General features: G+C 35.8%; 1 protein-coding gene across 1 annotated transcript in view; it reads right to left on the minus strand.

Moving 5' to 3' along the window:
* COLEC10 (collectin subfamily member 10) overlaps window positions 1-2,762 on the minus strand; it is a 38,565-nt gene extending 35,803 nt beyond the window's left edge. Inside the window, exon 1 of the mRNA XM_041768386.1 lies at window positions 2,461-2,762. Within this exon, the coding sequence (XP_041624320.1) occupies window positions 2,461-2,608 (148 nt within the window). The 5' untranslated portion in view covers window positions 2,609-2,762. The remainder of the gene's footprint in view (window positions 1-2,460) is intronic.
* Window positions 2,763-13,506: the final 10,744 nt, after the last annotated feature.

The following is a 13,506-nucleotide window of genomic DNA, read 5'->3' on the forward strand; positions in this document are numbered from 1 at the left end:
GCAGTTTCACGGGTGTTCTTGAACCTGAAGATTTGAATTCCTTGATCTGCATGTGTTGGTTGGGCCGAGCACGTAGGGAAGCATTTTCCAAAATGACCTTGGCCACATACAGGGAGAGAATAAAACCCATTTTTAATGGTTTTCCTAGCTGGTTCTCCTCACGTCTGATCTGTCTCAGTTAACAAAGGATCAACACAGCGGACATTCAGGTTTTAACTGCCTTTTTCTGTGCACAAGTTCCCACTCTCAATTGAGTGTTTCCTTCTTTGAGCTAACTTTGTATCTGTCCACAGAGGACCTACAACATCCTCCCTGATTTCAGTAAAATGAAGACAGTAGACTGATCTAAAGCCACATACCAAGAATTTAGACTGTGGTTAATGGGAAAGGATCCAGTAGGGCAGAGACAAGGAGAAGTGGTAGCTAGGAATGCCTGGGTGGCTCAGCAGTTGAGCGCCTGCCTTCGGCTCAGGGTGTAATCCTGGGATCTGGGATTGAGTCCTGCGTCGGGCTCCCTGCATGGAGCCTGCTTCTCCCTCTGCCTGTGTCTCTGCCTCTCTCTGTGTGTCTCTTATGAATAAATAAATAACATCGTAAAAAAAATAAGCAGGGAACTTAGAATTCATTTTGATGCAAAGCCCTCAGGTTCTGGGGGAAGAAAAAATCATGCTAGGTCCTAGTTAGGAACGTAGTTCTGGAACCCCAGGGTTCTAGAGGACACAGGCTCAGGAAGAGTGAAGGACTTACATTGTTTGAAATCTTAGCAAGGTTTCTAGTGGGAAGGAGAACATTTTACATCAAAAAATTGGGACGCCTGGGTACCTCAGTGGTTGAGTGTCTGTCTTTGGCTCAGGGCGTGATCCCAGTCCCAGGATCGAGTCCCACGTCGGGCTCCCTGCGAGAAGCCTGCCCCTCTCCCTCTACCTGTGTCTCTGCCTCTCTCTCTCTCTCTCTCTCTCTTTCTCTGTGTGTGTCTCTCATGAATAAATAAATAAAATCTTAAAAAAAAATAAAAAGAAATGGGAATAGGAAGACCGTGACGAACAGGCTGCTGGTATCTAATAAAAATTAATTGCCCACTCTTCCCTCCTAAGTTTTTCTATTTATTGCTCATGGCACTAATATATGTTATTTTATGCATCTCTTATGCCTAAAATAATGCTTGGCACTTAATAGGTACTCGATATATTTTGGCCAAATTGGAATAAATAAAATTGTGGTACTGGAATGCATGATATTTTGGATGTTACTTTGACAAACTCTGTGCATTCTTCTAGCTTGAAAGCTGTAGTTTCTCGGCAAGGAAAATTGTTTAACAGTATTATTTCCAAATGGACTCTCTCATTTGCAGGGACAAGGAAACTTTAATTTTCAGCATTTTCCATGATACCCCAGGAATAACACAAAGTTATCTGTACATTATTGGAAAGTCCAATAATAGTTTTAAGTAAATACTTTTATTTCTAATCAAAACTTTCTTTTCTGAACATTTGCCCTTGCATTATTCATTTATTCACCCAAGAAATTATTTGGAAGCCCCAAGGTCTCATTGTTCCTCCCTGCATTTATTTTATGGTATCAAAGGTTAAAGCTTGGATTGCAATCTTAGGAGGAAATTAATTCACTGATTAAGAAAAATGCACTTTAAGCAATACACATTTAAATAACTGACAAGCATAGGGCGATGTATTTCTGCTTTTTCTGAAAGACCCTTTTTTTTCTACTTAAAATTTTAAGCAGCTGCAATTCTTCCACCCTATAGCCTGGAGAAACATAACATGAATTACTAATGAGGGAGCACCAATTTGCACTGCAGTGACCACTTTTAGAACAAAAGGGTCAGAACTGAAACCAGGAAAACAGCAGCATTTTTTATCAACCAGTTGCTTGAAGCACATTTAGACCTTGGCTCTACTTGAAAAAATTCTGCAATACTCTATCATCATTCAGCTGAAGGCACTTGGGCCCAAAGACTCAACTGTCAATAAATAACTGTTCACTTATACGCTACCTGCAATCCTTGACAAAATTTCTCTTCTTCATGGGAAGCCCACTAATTTTTGAAATATATGAAAGATTTAATTTTCTTGTTACTGAGCTTTTGCCTGGCAACTTTACCAAAATCAGTGTTGAGAAAAGCATTGGAATAAAATCAGCCCAAGAACAGAGATGGTCTTAAGGAAAGTATTCCTGAAAGGCTAAAGTCTCAGCTTATGTTCCCCTGGAACAGCAGGGAGAAGAGAATTTTCCCCTGCCCTGAGTGAGTTCTACACCCTCCCAGCATTCTCCTACATAATAACATCAAGGAAGGTTTTTAAATAGATAACAGGCCATTGATTTTCCAAAATAGAAGGAAAGGACGCTAGGGAGAAAAGAAAGTCATGGAGAGTTACAATAGGGTTGAAGGAGGAGAGAAGAGAGTTCACTTATCACTTATGAACATTTTGTTTCTTTCCTCACCTTTGGGTCCTGGTGCAATTGTGTGTGTGGCACAGACTTCAGTGGTAGGACGACTATCCATATCCAGACCTAGACTCTGAATTTGCAAAAGAAAGAGCACCAGAAGGATGAACTGGTTTCTTCGAAGTAGGGCTCCAAAGCCACTCATTGCTGTGGTTCTTCAAAAGAGGATTGCCCAGAAGTACCAAATAAGTAGTTTTATTTTAAATAAAACTTCTGCTTTAGAGAAAAAAAGTAAAGTATCTGGAGCACACATTCCAAAAAGGGCTACATAGACAAGTAGGAAGCATATCCTATGTTGTTTATTTTCTCAGTATTCCAAATGGACCATACATTGTCCAGACTGTTTATTTTCAAGTGACAACAGTTTACTGGAAATTATCGCTGAACTAAACACTCGAGAAGAAACAACCCAGAGAATGGAGAGGATAGAGATGACTTCTGCCCAGTACGTGAGCTGACAATTTAATATCCCATATTGCATTTGTATGTTGGGTTCCAGAAAGATTGAGCCAGAGATTGCTTGAATTACCTGCATATTATAGATACACCATGCAGAGCTTTGAGCTCTTCATAAGGAAATTTCATTACCTGTTTGTGGCAGCTGAATGCTAGTGCTCCCATTGCTCTTCATGACCTTATTTCCTTCTCTTGTTACAAAGAATTCTCTTGGGATTAAATCCCAAAGGAAAGAACACCAGTTTTTCTGCAAAGCAATTGGCAATAGGTATCAAGAATATTAAAAAATGTCTATAGCCTTTGGTCTAGTGATTGCTTTTCTAGTACACTATTTTAAGAAAATATCTTGAAATGTGAACAAAGTTTTATTTAAGAAAATATGGTAAAAAGAGGAAGGGACATCAATCACCTAACAATGCATTGGGATTGGCAAATCATAGTAAATACAAACATATGAGAGAGTATGACATGACCATTTTATTAAAATGATGTTTGTAGCAAGTTTTTGATAAAATGGGGGGAAGAAGCTTATGTTATTATGTTTCTTAAAAAGCAGGATAGATATAGATAATAGAGATGCAGATATAGACATATATACAGGAATAGAAATAGAGATCATTCTTCCTTTCTCTATCTTCTATCTATCATCTGTCATCTCTCTTTCTTCATCCATCCATCCATCCATCCATCCAATCCATCCACCTATCTATTCCATCAACCCATGACCTGTATGAATAGCCTAGGTTTAGTAGGATGTTAAAAAACTAGAACTAGAATCACATATAATAAGAGATGCCTTACCTTCTCTACTCTTGAGAGGCATGTTAACTAAGAGTTAGGCGAGAAGGGGTTTTAGATCTACTTTCCTTGAAATTGGAAAAGAAGGACCTTATATATCCTCATAAGGGCTAATGAAGAATTATTTCTAAGAGATGTCATTATAAGTAATCATCAATCTAAGAAATACAGGTGTATTAGTTTCCTAGGGCTTCTGTAACAAAGTGCCAAAAACTGAATGGCTTAAATAACAAAAATTTATTGTCTCATAGTTCTGGAGGCTGGAAAAAGTGTTGGCAAAACCATGCTTGTTTTGAAGACACCAGGAAAGGATCTATTCCAGGCCCCTATCCTACCAATTTCTGGTATTTGTTTGGCTTGTGACAGCACAGTTCCAGTCTTCACGTGACATTCTCCCTGTGTGCATCTGTGTGTGTCTCTCTGTGTTAAATATTTCCCTTTTTATAAGCATACCATTCATAATGGATTAGGGCCCCTTCCCCTCAGTGATCTCATTTTAACTTGATTATCTCTTAACAATCTATCTCTAACTGCAGTTAAATTATGAGGTACTGAGAGTTAGGACTTCAACATATGAATTTTCTTTTGTCTGAGAAGACACAATTCAACCCATAACAGGCTTATAGTATAATGTAACTGGATATTTTTATTAGCAATAGAGAGAGAGGGAGGAAAAAGAACTGTCATTAATTGAATAGTCATTATGTGTAAAATAGGGTTGATCTCTTAAGTGCATCTTGTTTAAGCCTTAAAATAACCTGGTGGAATGGATAGTAACTCCCCCATTTTGCAGACAAAGTACTTGAGGCTCAGAAAAATTCAGCAAATTGTTTGAGATCACTGTGAAGGTTAATTTTATGTGTCAATTAGACCGGATTAAGAGGTACCCAAATATTTGCCAAAACATTATTTGTGGGCATGCTTATGAGAGTGTTTCCAGACAAGATTAGCATTTGAATCTGAAGACTGTGTAAAGCAGATTTTGCTCCTCAATTTAGGTCGGCCTCATGCAAATCATTGAGAGTCTTACTATAACAAAAAGGTAGAAGAAGGAAGAATTTCCTCTCTGCCTCATTGGTGGAGCTGAGATTTTGGCTTTCTCCTGAACGTAGACTGGGGAGCTTACAGCATCATTTCCCTGGTTCTTGGGCTTTTGGACCTGGACTGAACTTAACACCATTATTTTCCTGATTCTCAGGCCTTGAGGCTTGGACCAAAATTATGCCACCAGTTTTTCTGGGCCTCCAGCTTGCAGATGGCAGATTATGGGATTTCTCAGCCTCCATAATCATGTGAGTCAATTTCTTCAAACAGATCATTCTCTATTTTGATATAGATACATGTATATATTGATATATACAGATATAGGTATTGATATAAATATTTCTTGATGGTTTTATTTCCCTGGAGAATCCTGATTAAAAGTCACCAATTGAAAAAGGAATAAAAAATTCAAATAAAAATTATTTCCCAAAATTCCTGCTTTAAAATGCTATTTACCTTCCATAAAGGTGGATAGGCTCAAGCTTTGAAGATGCATTAATTTTCACACATTCTTAAAACATCAAAATGATTGCATATGCCATATTAACAGTGATAGAAAAATAGTGGGAATCCATAGAATGGTGTGAGAAACTCAAATTCCATATCTATCATAACCAGATAAATGATATAGAGAAAATCACTCAACTTCAAATGCCATAAGGCATACAAAGTGAGTTTAGACCTGATATTTAATGTACTTTCTGAATTCTAAGATTCTTTGAAACTAGATGTTCTTTAAGTTGTTTAGATTATTCTAAATTTATTTTGTTTCTTTCATTTCTTTGTCAAACGTTCCCTGACACATAGTGAAATACATTCATTACATTTATATGTAGAAATCCCTGGTAACAGTTTGAAGCAAATAATAGTCCTTAGTATTTTTCCTTGGAGTATCCTATGCCTATTATTTCTAACTCTCTCTCTCTCTCTCTCTCTCTCTCTCGCTCGCTCTCTCTCTCCCTCCCTCTCCCTCTCCCTCCCCCTTTCCCTCCTTTTTATTCCAGTTCAATAAAGCATAGACACTTCCAGGGAAGACAGCAGAGTAGGAGGACCTTAAGCTCACTTGTCCCACAGATACACCTAGAAAACAACAACATCAGTGAAAATAACCCAGAAAATGACCCAAAGACTAGCAGAACAGACTCTTTCCAGCTAAATGTAAATATAGAATTTAAAGTAATAATCATAAGATACTCAGTGGACTTGAGGAAAATATGGAGGACTTCAGTGAGACCCTTAACAAACAGAAAAGGTGAAGAACCAATCAGCAGTGAAGAACACAATAATTAAAATTAAAAATACACTAGATGGAATAAATAGCAGACTAGAGGAAGCCAAAGAATAGATAAGCAACCTGGAGGACAGAGTAATGGAAAGCAATCAAGCAAAACAAGAGAGAGTAAAAATAATAATAAAAAATGAAAATAGACTTAGGGAATTCAACAATACCATGAATTATAATAACATTCACACTATAGGGATCCCAGAAGAAGAGAGAGAAGGGGGGCAAAGAAAATTTATTTGAAAAAATAATAGCTGAAAACTTCCTGAATCTGAGGAAGGAAATAGAAACCCAGATCCAAGAGGCACAGAGAGCCTCCAACAAAATCACCCCAAGGAGACACACAATAATTAAAAATGGCAAAATGTAGTGATAAAGAAAAATTTTAAAAGTCAAAAGAGAAAAGAAAATTACATACAAGGGATACACTAGAATGCTATCAGCTGATTTTTCAGCAGAAATTTCACAGGCCTGAAGAGAGCGGCATGATATATTCAAAGTACTGCAAGAAAAAAAGCCTTCTACCAAGAATACTCTATTCAGTAAGGCTATCATTCAGAATAGAGAGATAAAGAGTTTCAAAGATAAATAAAAGTTAAAGGAATTCATGACCACTAAACCAGCCCCATGCGGAATGTTAAAGGGGACTCTATGAGTGGAAAAGACCATAAGCAAGAATAAGGAAAGTAGTAAACACAAAAGCAGTACAATTAAGTGTATCTATAAAAATCAGACAAAGGATTCACAAAATAAAAGGATGTAAAGTATGACACCATATACCTAAAATGTGGGGGCTGGAAGAGGGGTAAAGAAAGGGTTTAAATTTAAGCCATCAGGGTACCTGGGTGGCTCAGTGATTGAGCATCTGCTTTTGGCTCAGGGAATGATTCCCAGGTTCAGGTATCAAGTCCCATCAAACTCCCTGTGAGGAGCCTTCTTCTCCCTCTGCCTAGTCTCTGCCTCTCTCTCTCTCTCTGTGTCTCTCATGAATAAATAAATAAAAATCTTTCAAAAAATAAATAAATAAACTTAAGCCACCATCAACAATGGTATATATAAACAACAATATGTATATATATCATATATATAATGGTGTGTGTATATATATATCAACAATATATGCTGCTATCTATAAGATATTGTATGCAAATCTAATGGTAAGCACAAATCAAAACCCATAATACCTATGCTAAAAAAATAAAGAAAAAGGAATCTAAGTATATCACTAAAGAAAACCAGCAAACCATGAGAGAAGAGAGCAAGAGAAAAAGAAACAGAGAAGAACTACAAGAACAATCATAAAACAAGTAACAAAATGACAATAAATACATATCTATCAATAATTACTTTGAATGTAAATGGACTAAATCAAAAGACAGGATGATAACATGGATCAAAGAAATAAGCTTTATCTACATGCTGTCTGCAAGAGACATACACATACAGATTGAAAGTGAAGGGATGGAAAAGCATTTATCATACAAATGGAAGTGAAAAGAAGGCTGAGGTAGCAATACCTTTATCAGACAAAATAGACCTTAAAACGGAGACTGTAACAAGAGACAAGGACATTACATAATCATAAAGGGAACAATGCAACAAGAAGATACAACAATTGTAAATATTTGCACACCCAACACAGGAGAACCCGAAGAAATAAAGCAGCTAATAACAGTCATAAAGGAAGTAACTGATAGTAATGCAATAACAGTAGAAAATTGTAACACTCCATTTACATCAACGGATAGATCATCCAAACAGAAAATTAACAAGAAATAATGGCTTTGAATAACATATTGGACCAGATAGATCTAAAAGATATATTCAGAATATTCCATCCTAAAATAACAGAGTACATATTCCTTTCAAGTGCACATAGAACATTCTCCAGAATAGATCACACATTAGGCCACAAAACAAGTTTCAACAAGAAACATACCAAGCATCTTTTCCAACCACAATGCTATGAAACTAGTAATAGCCACACAAAAAAAATCTGGAAAGAATGGAAATACATGGAGGTTAAATAACATGCTCATAACCAACAGATGGGTCAACCAAGAAATGAGAGAGATCATCCAAAAATACGCAGAAACTAATGAAAAGAAAAACAATGGTCCAAAATCTGTGGGGTGCAGCAAAAGCTGTTCCAAGAGAGAAGTTTATAACAATACAGACCTAACTCCAGAAGCAATAAAAATCTCAAATAAACAAATTAACCTTTCACTTAAAGGAGCTAGAAAAAGAAGAACAGTAAGGAAAGAAATAATAAGGTTTAGAGAAGAAATAAATGACCTAGAAACTTGAAAACTAAAACCTAAAAAAAAACAACAAAGACCAGATCAATGAAACCAAGAGTTGGTACTTCGAAAAGATCAACAAATTGATAAATCTTCAACTAGAGTCATCAAAAAAAGAGAGGAAAATCAGAAATGAAAGAGGAGATCTAACAACTAACACCACAATTTATAATATAAATTATAAGAGAGTACTATGAAAAAATTATATGTTGACAGACTGGACTAGAAGAACTGGATAAATTCTTAGAAACATATAACCTCCCAAAACTGAATCAGAAAGAAATAGAAAATTTGAACAGACTACCAGCAGTGCAATTGAACCAGTACTCAAAAAACTCCCACCAAAGTCCCGAACTATATGACTTCATAGGTGTATTCTGTTAAATAATTAAAGAATTAATATCGCTTCTTCTCAAACTATTGCAGAATATTGAAGAGGAAAGAAAACTTCCAAACTCATTCTATGAGGCCAGCATTACCCTGATACCAAAACCAGATAAAGATACTACAAAAAAAGAGAACTACAAGCCAATATCTATGAGGAACATGGATGCAAAAATCCTCCACAAAATAGTAGCAAACCAAATCCAACAATGCATTAAAAAAAAAAAAATCATTCACTATGATCAGGTGGGATTTATTTCTGGGATGCAAGGTGGTTCAATGTTTGCAAATCAATCAATGTGATACATTACATCAACAAGAGAAAGGATGAAAACCGTATGATTATTTCAATAGATGCAAAGAAAGCATTTGACAAATTATAACGTCTATTCATGATTAAAAGCCCTTAACAAAATAGGTTTAGAGGGAATATATTTCAACATAATAAAAGTCATATATGAAAAACCCACAGCTAACATATTCAATGGTGAAAAACAGAGAGCTTTCCCTCTAAGATCAGGAACAAAGATGTCCACTCTCACAAATTTCATTTAACATGATACCGGAAGTTCTAGCCACAGCAATCAGGCAACAAAAAGAAATAAAAGGCATCCAAATTAATAAGAAAAAAGTAAAACTTTCACTATTTGAAGATGACATGATATTATATGCTAAAAGCCCTAAAGAGTCCACCAAAAACTACTGGAAATGATAAATGACTTCTGTAAAGTTACAGGATACAAAGTCAATATACAGAAATTTATTTCATTTCTACACACTAATAATGAAGCAGTAGAAACACAAATTAAGAAAATAATCTCATTTACAACTGCACCAAAAATAATCAAATAGGAATAGACTTAACCAAGGTAGTAAAATACCTGTGCTCTGAAAACTATAAAACACTGATGAAAGAAATTGAAGAGGACACAAATGGAAAGATTTTCCATGCTTATGGATTGGAAAAACAAATATTGTTTAAATTTCCATACTACCCAAAGCAATCTACAGATTTAATGCAATCCCTATCAAAATACAAACATTTGCAACAACATGGATGGATCTAGAAGATATAACGCTACATGAAAATAAGTCAGAGAAAGACAAATACATTATGATTTCACTCATATGTGTAATTTAAGAAATAAATAAGCAAATGGGAAAAAAAGAGAGGCAAAACAAGAAACAGACTCTTAACCATAGACAACAAACTGAGAAGAAAAGGGGGGGATGGTTAAATAGGTGATGGGAATTGAAGAGTGCACTTGTTGTGATGAGCACCAGGTGATGTACGGAAGTGTTGAATCATTATATTGTACACCTAAAACTAATCTTGCATTGAATGTCAGCTAACTGGAATTTAAATAAAAACTTTTAAAAATGCATATAAATATCTTTCTGTATAAATGAATAGACTATTATACCAAAATTTAAATTACTGCAGATTATTCATCACATATTTTGTATGTAAAATACTACTTATTCTATTGTTGGAAATTTAACATTTCTAATATTATTAATACAAATAGCACTGTAAGGAACATCTTTAAAGATTTTATTTATTATTTTAGAGAGAAAGAGGGTGAATGTGTGAGTGGGAGGAAAAGGGACAAAGGGAGAGGACATTTCAAGCAGACTCTTGAGATTAAGTGAGGTTCAATCTCAGGACCCTGAGATAATGACCGGAGGTGAAATCAAGAGAGATGCTTAACCAACTGATCCACCCAGGCACCCCATAGAGTGCAATCTATGTACCTATTCCATCTGAACGTTAAAGAAGACAAATGTATATAGCTTGGTAACTCACTGAATGTTGAGAGCAACATATAAGGATAAATTTTTTTTTAAATGGGCAGCCTGGGTGGCTCAGTGGTTTAGCGCTGCCTTCAGCCCAGGGCCTGATCCTGGAGACCTGGGATCGAGTCCCATGTCGGGCTCCCTGCATGGAGCCTGCTTCTCCCACTGCCTGTGCCTCTGCCTCTCTCTCTCTCTCTCTCTCTCTCTCTCTCTCTGCCCCCCCATGTCTCTCATGAATGAATAAATAAATAAAAATCGTAAAAAATAATAAAAATAATAAAAATAAAATAAAAAATAACTCCTATATTGTAGTCATATTCTGTTCTTCTTTCTCTGGAAACTGAACTCCATGGTTGATTTCTTTCTTATCTAATTTAGAAATTATAGTTCCTTTTTTTCCTGACTGGTAAACATGGGAGCTTATAACTAGGTGGAAATTCAAAGAAGAGTGCTTCCATAAATCAGAGAGGACTGCTCTACTTTTAGCTAGGATTTACTAAGATATGTGATCTTAAAAATCTCTTTTCAGCTATAATCTGGGTGACTGGAAAAACACTATTGCCACTAAGAAATCTTGGTTAAGAAAAGAACTAGTTTTGAGAAGACAATAATGAAGCTGGGTGAGTTTAAGGGTCAGGAAAATAACAGGATGGAGATAATAGGCAGGCAGTTTGGAATGCAGGTCTTGATGCTAAGAGAAAATCTAGAATTTGAGATTTCAGCTTTAGAGTCACAAGGTATGGAGATTATAGATGAAAGTAGAATGTTGAGTAAAAAAGTTCAAGAGTATAAATGTCAGAGTCTATATTCAGGGGCCAGAAAGAGAAGAAAAAGCTAACAAATCAGAGAGGGAGCAAAATGTCATGGAAGCCTAAGGACAAGAAAGGTAAACATACAATTAATCACAATTAATGCATGGAAGGGTAAGATGAAGGTTGACAACAAGCCATGGGATTTAGGAGTCAATAATACATCAATAGAACCTTATAAATTAAATAGCTCAGTCAGTGGAGAGATGTCATAAAGTTGAAAGGAAAGGAGTGACAGTCCCACGACCACTGGGAATGTCATTGTTGAACAGTCATCATAATAAAAACAATAATAGTAACAACACTTACTTTTATTGACTCAAGTTTCTCTTACTCTCTGCACCTATGAACGTAGTATTTTCTTCTCAAGGATTCTAAACGGTCTTTAAACAAGAATGCAGTTAAAACTGAACGGCATGGCATGTGAGGCAATGGAATCTAGACTAAGTTTCCAAAACTTGTTGATAGAAGAAATGAAAACAATGTAAAGAAAGTATAAACCAAACCCTATCTGTGAATCATTGAAGGGTGGTGTATGTGCATGAAAATCATGAGCCTGATGCCATTACTTAAGAACTGCGTACAGGTTCCCTGATAACTCAATACATATGGGGTGGAATAAATAATGGTGTCAGTTTTAAAATAGGACACATGATTGGATGAATGCAAGAAAGGGCTCAAATTATGGTAAGTGCATTCTTAATGTGTGGTAATACCTAACGCCCTGAAAGATTTCTACTGAGACTTAAAACCATCCACTCTCAGTTATTTAGAAAATGAAGTCTTTGAGAACTACAAGTAACACTGCTTTTTCCTTTAATCCATGTTTTGGAAATAGACAATAAGCCAATCATGTTTTCAGCAAAATTGGAAGAAGTTAATGGTAATTCTAACAAGACAGAAATCAGTGACTGGCTTATGAAACTGTCTCTGTAATTCCACATTTTCCTGAATAAACGTTTTTGTCTTCCATTTCCCCGGACATTGAAATTTCAGGCTTGGTTTTGTGCTTGTCTAAATATGACATGCCACTAAAGTGAATAATATGTGATATTTCCCCCCTGTTATTCTTTTATCCATTTTTCATGGGCTGAATGGTGGGCCCTTAAAAGATATGTCCACATCCTGATCCCCAGAGCCAGTAAATGTGATCTTCTTTGGCAAAAGGGTCTTTTGCAGATATAAATAAGATGAGGTTTAATCTCGAGATTAAATAATCTTGGATTATCTGGGTGACAGGAACAAGTATCCTTAGGAGACACCCAAAGGAGAGACACAGGGACAAAAGGAGAAGGCTCTGTGAAGGCAGAGGTAAAGTTACACAGCCACAGCTAAAGAACACCTGGACCTGCCAGAAACTAGAAGGGACAAGGAAGGGTCCTCTTCTAGAGTCTTCAAAAGGAACTCGGCTCTCCTGCCACCTCAATTTCATACTTCTGGCCTCCAGAACTGTGTTAATAAATTTTTCTTGTTTTAAGCCACCACGTTGTGGTAATTTGTTATAGCAACCCTGCAGAAAATTAATGCACCATTCTTGTGATATTCATCCACAGTTACTGAAAGGAATGACACATGAAAACATTTACTCAATGCCCGACAGAGACTGAGCAACATCTGCTCTTGTGCATTTTAATTATCATGCATCCAGCTTATATGATATCTGGAGGGAGATAAAATACAGGATATGAAACGAGCACATCCTAAGGCAGAAGTGATTTACTAGTTAAAATAGGATAGCAACAAAATGACAACCTCCTCTCCTGAAGGAATTTCCTGACAAATTGATAAACCTCAGCTTTGGACTTGGTTTTGTATTTGTCCATTCACATAACTATCATGTTGGATTAAAGTTCTCTCTTGTGAGTCAATTTAATTGAATGCAGTTTGTAAAAAATGGGAATTAGTAGAACAGCTTTTAAAATGACATATGGTTAGAAAGCAACATGCTAACAAACACACTTATAAAACTGTTTTATTATTGTTTGCTTTTTAAATTTCATATTTATAAAAACATATTTTTAAAAAATGATTTCACAAGCTTCTGAGATTAAATAGAAGCCTCCTGCTATTCCTGCCCCATTCTTGGTTCTTATTTCTAGAAAGAAATTATTTTAATAATTTTAGTGTTTCTTCTTTTATCTCTTCCATATTTTAAAATAAATTTATGCTAATG

This window comes from Vulpes lagopus, chromosome 9, assembly GCF_018345385.1.
Source record: "Vulpes lagopus strain Blue_001 chromosome 9, ASM1834538v1, whole genome shotgun sequence".
NCBI classification, from domain to species: domain Eukaryota; kingdom Metazoa; phylum Chordata; class Mammalia; order Carnivora; family Canidae; genus Vulpes; species Vulpes lagopus.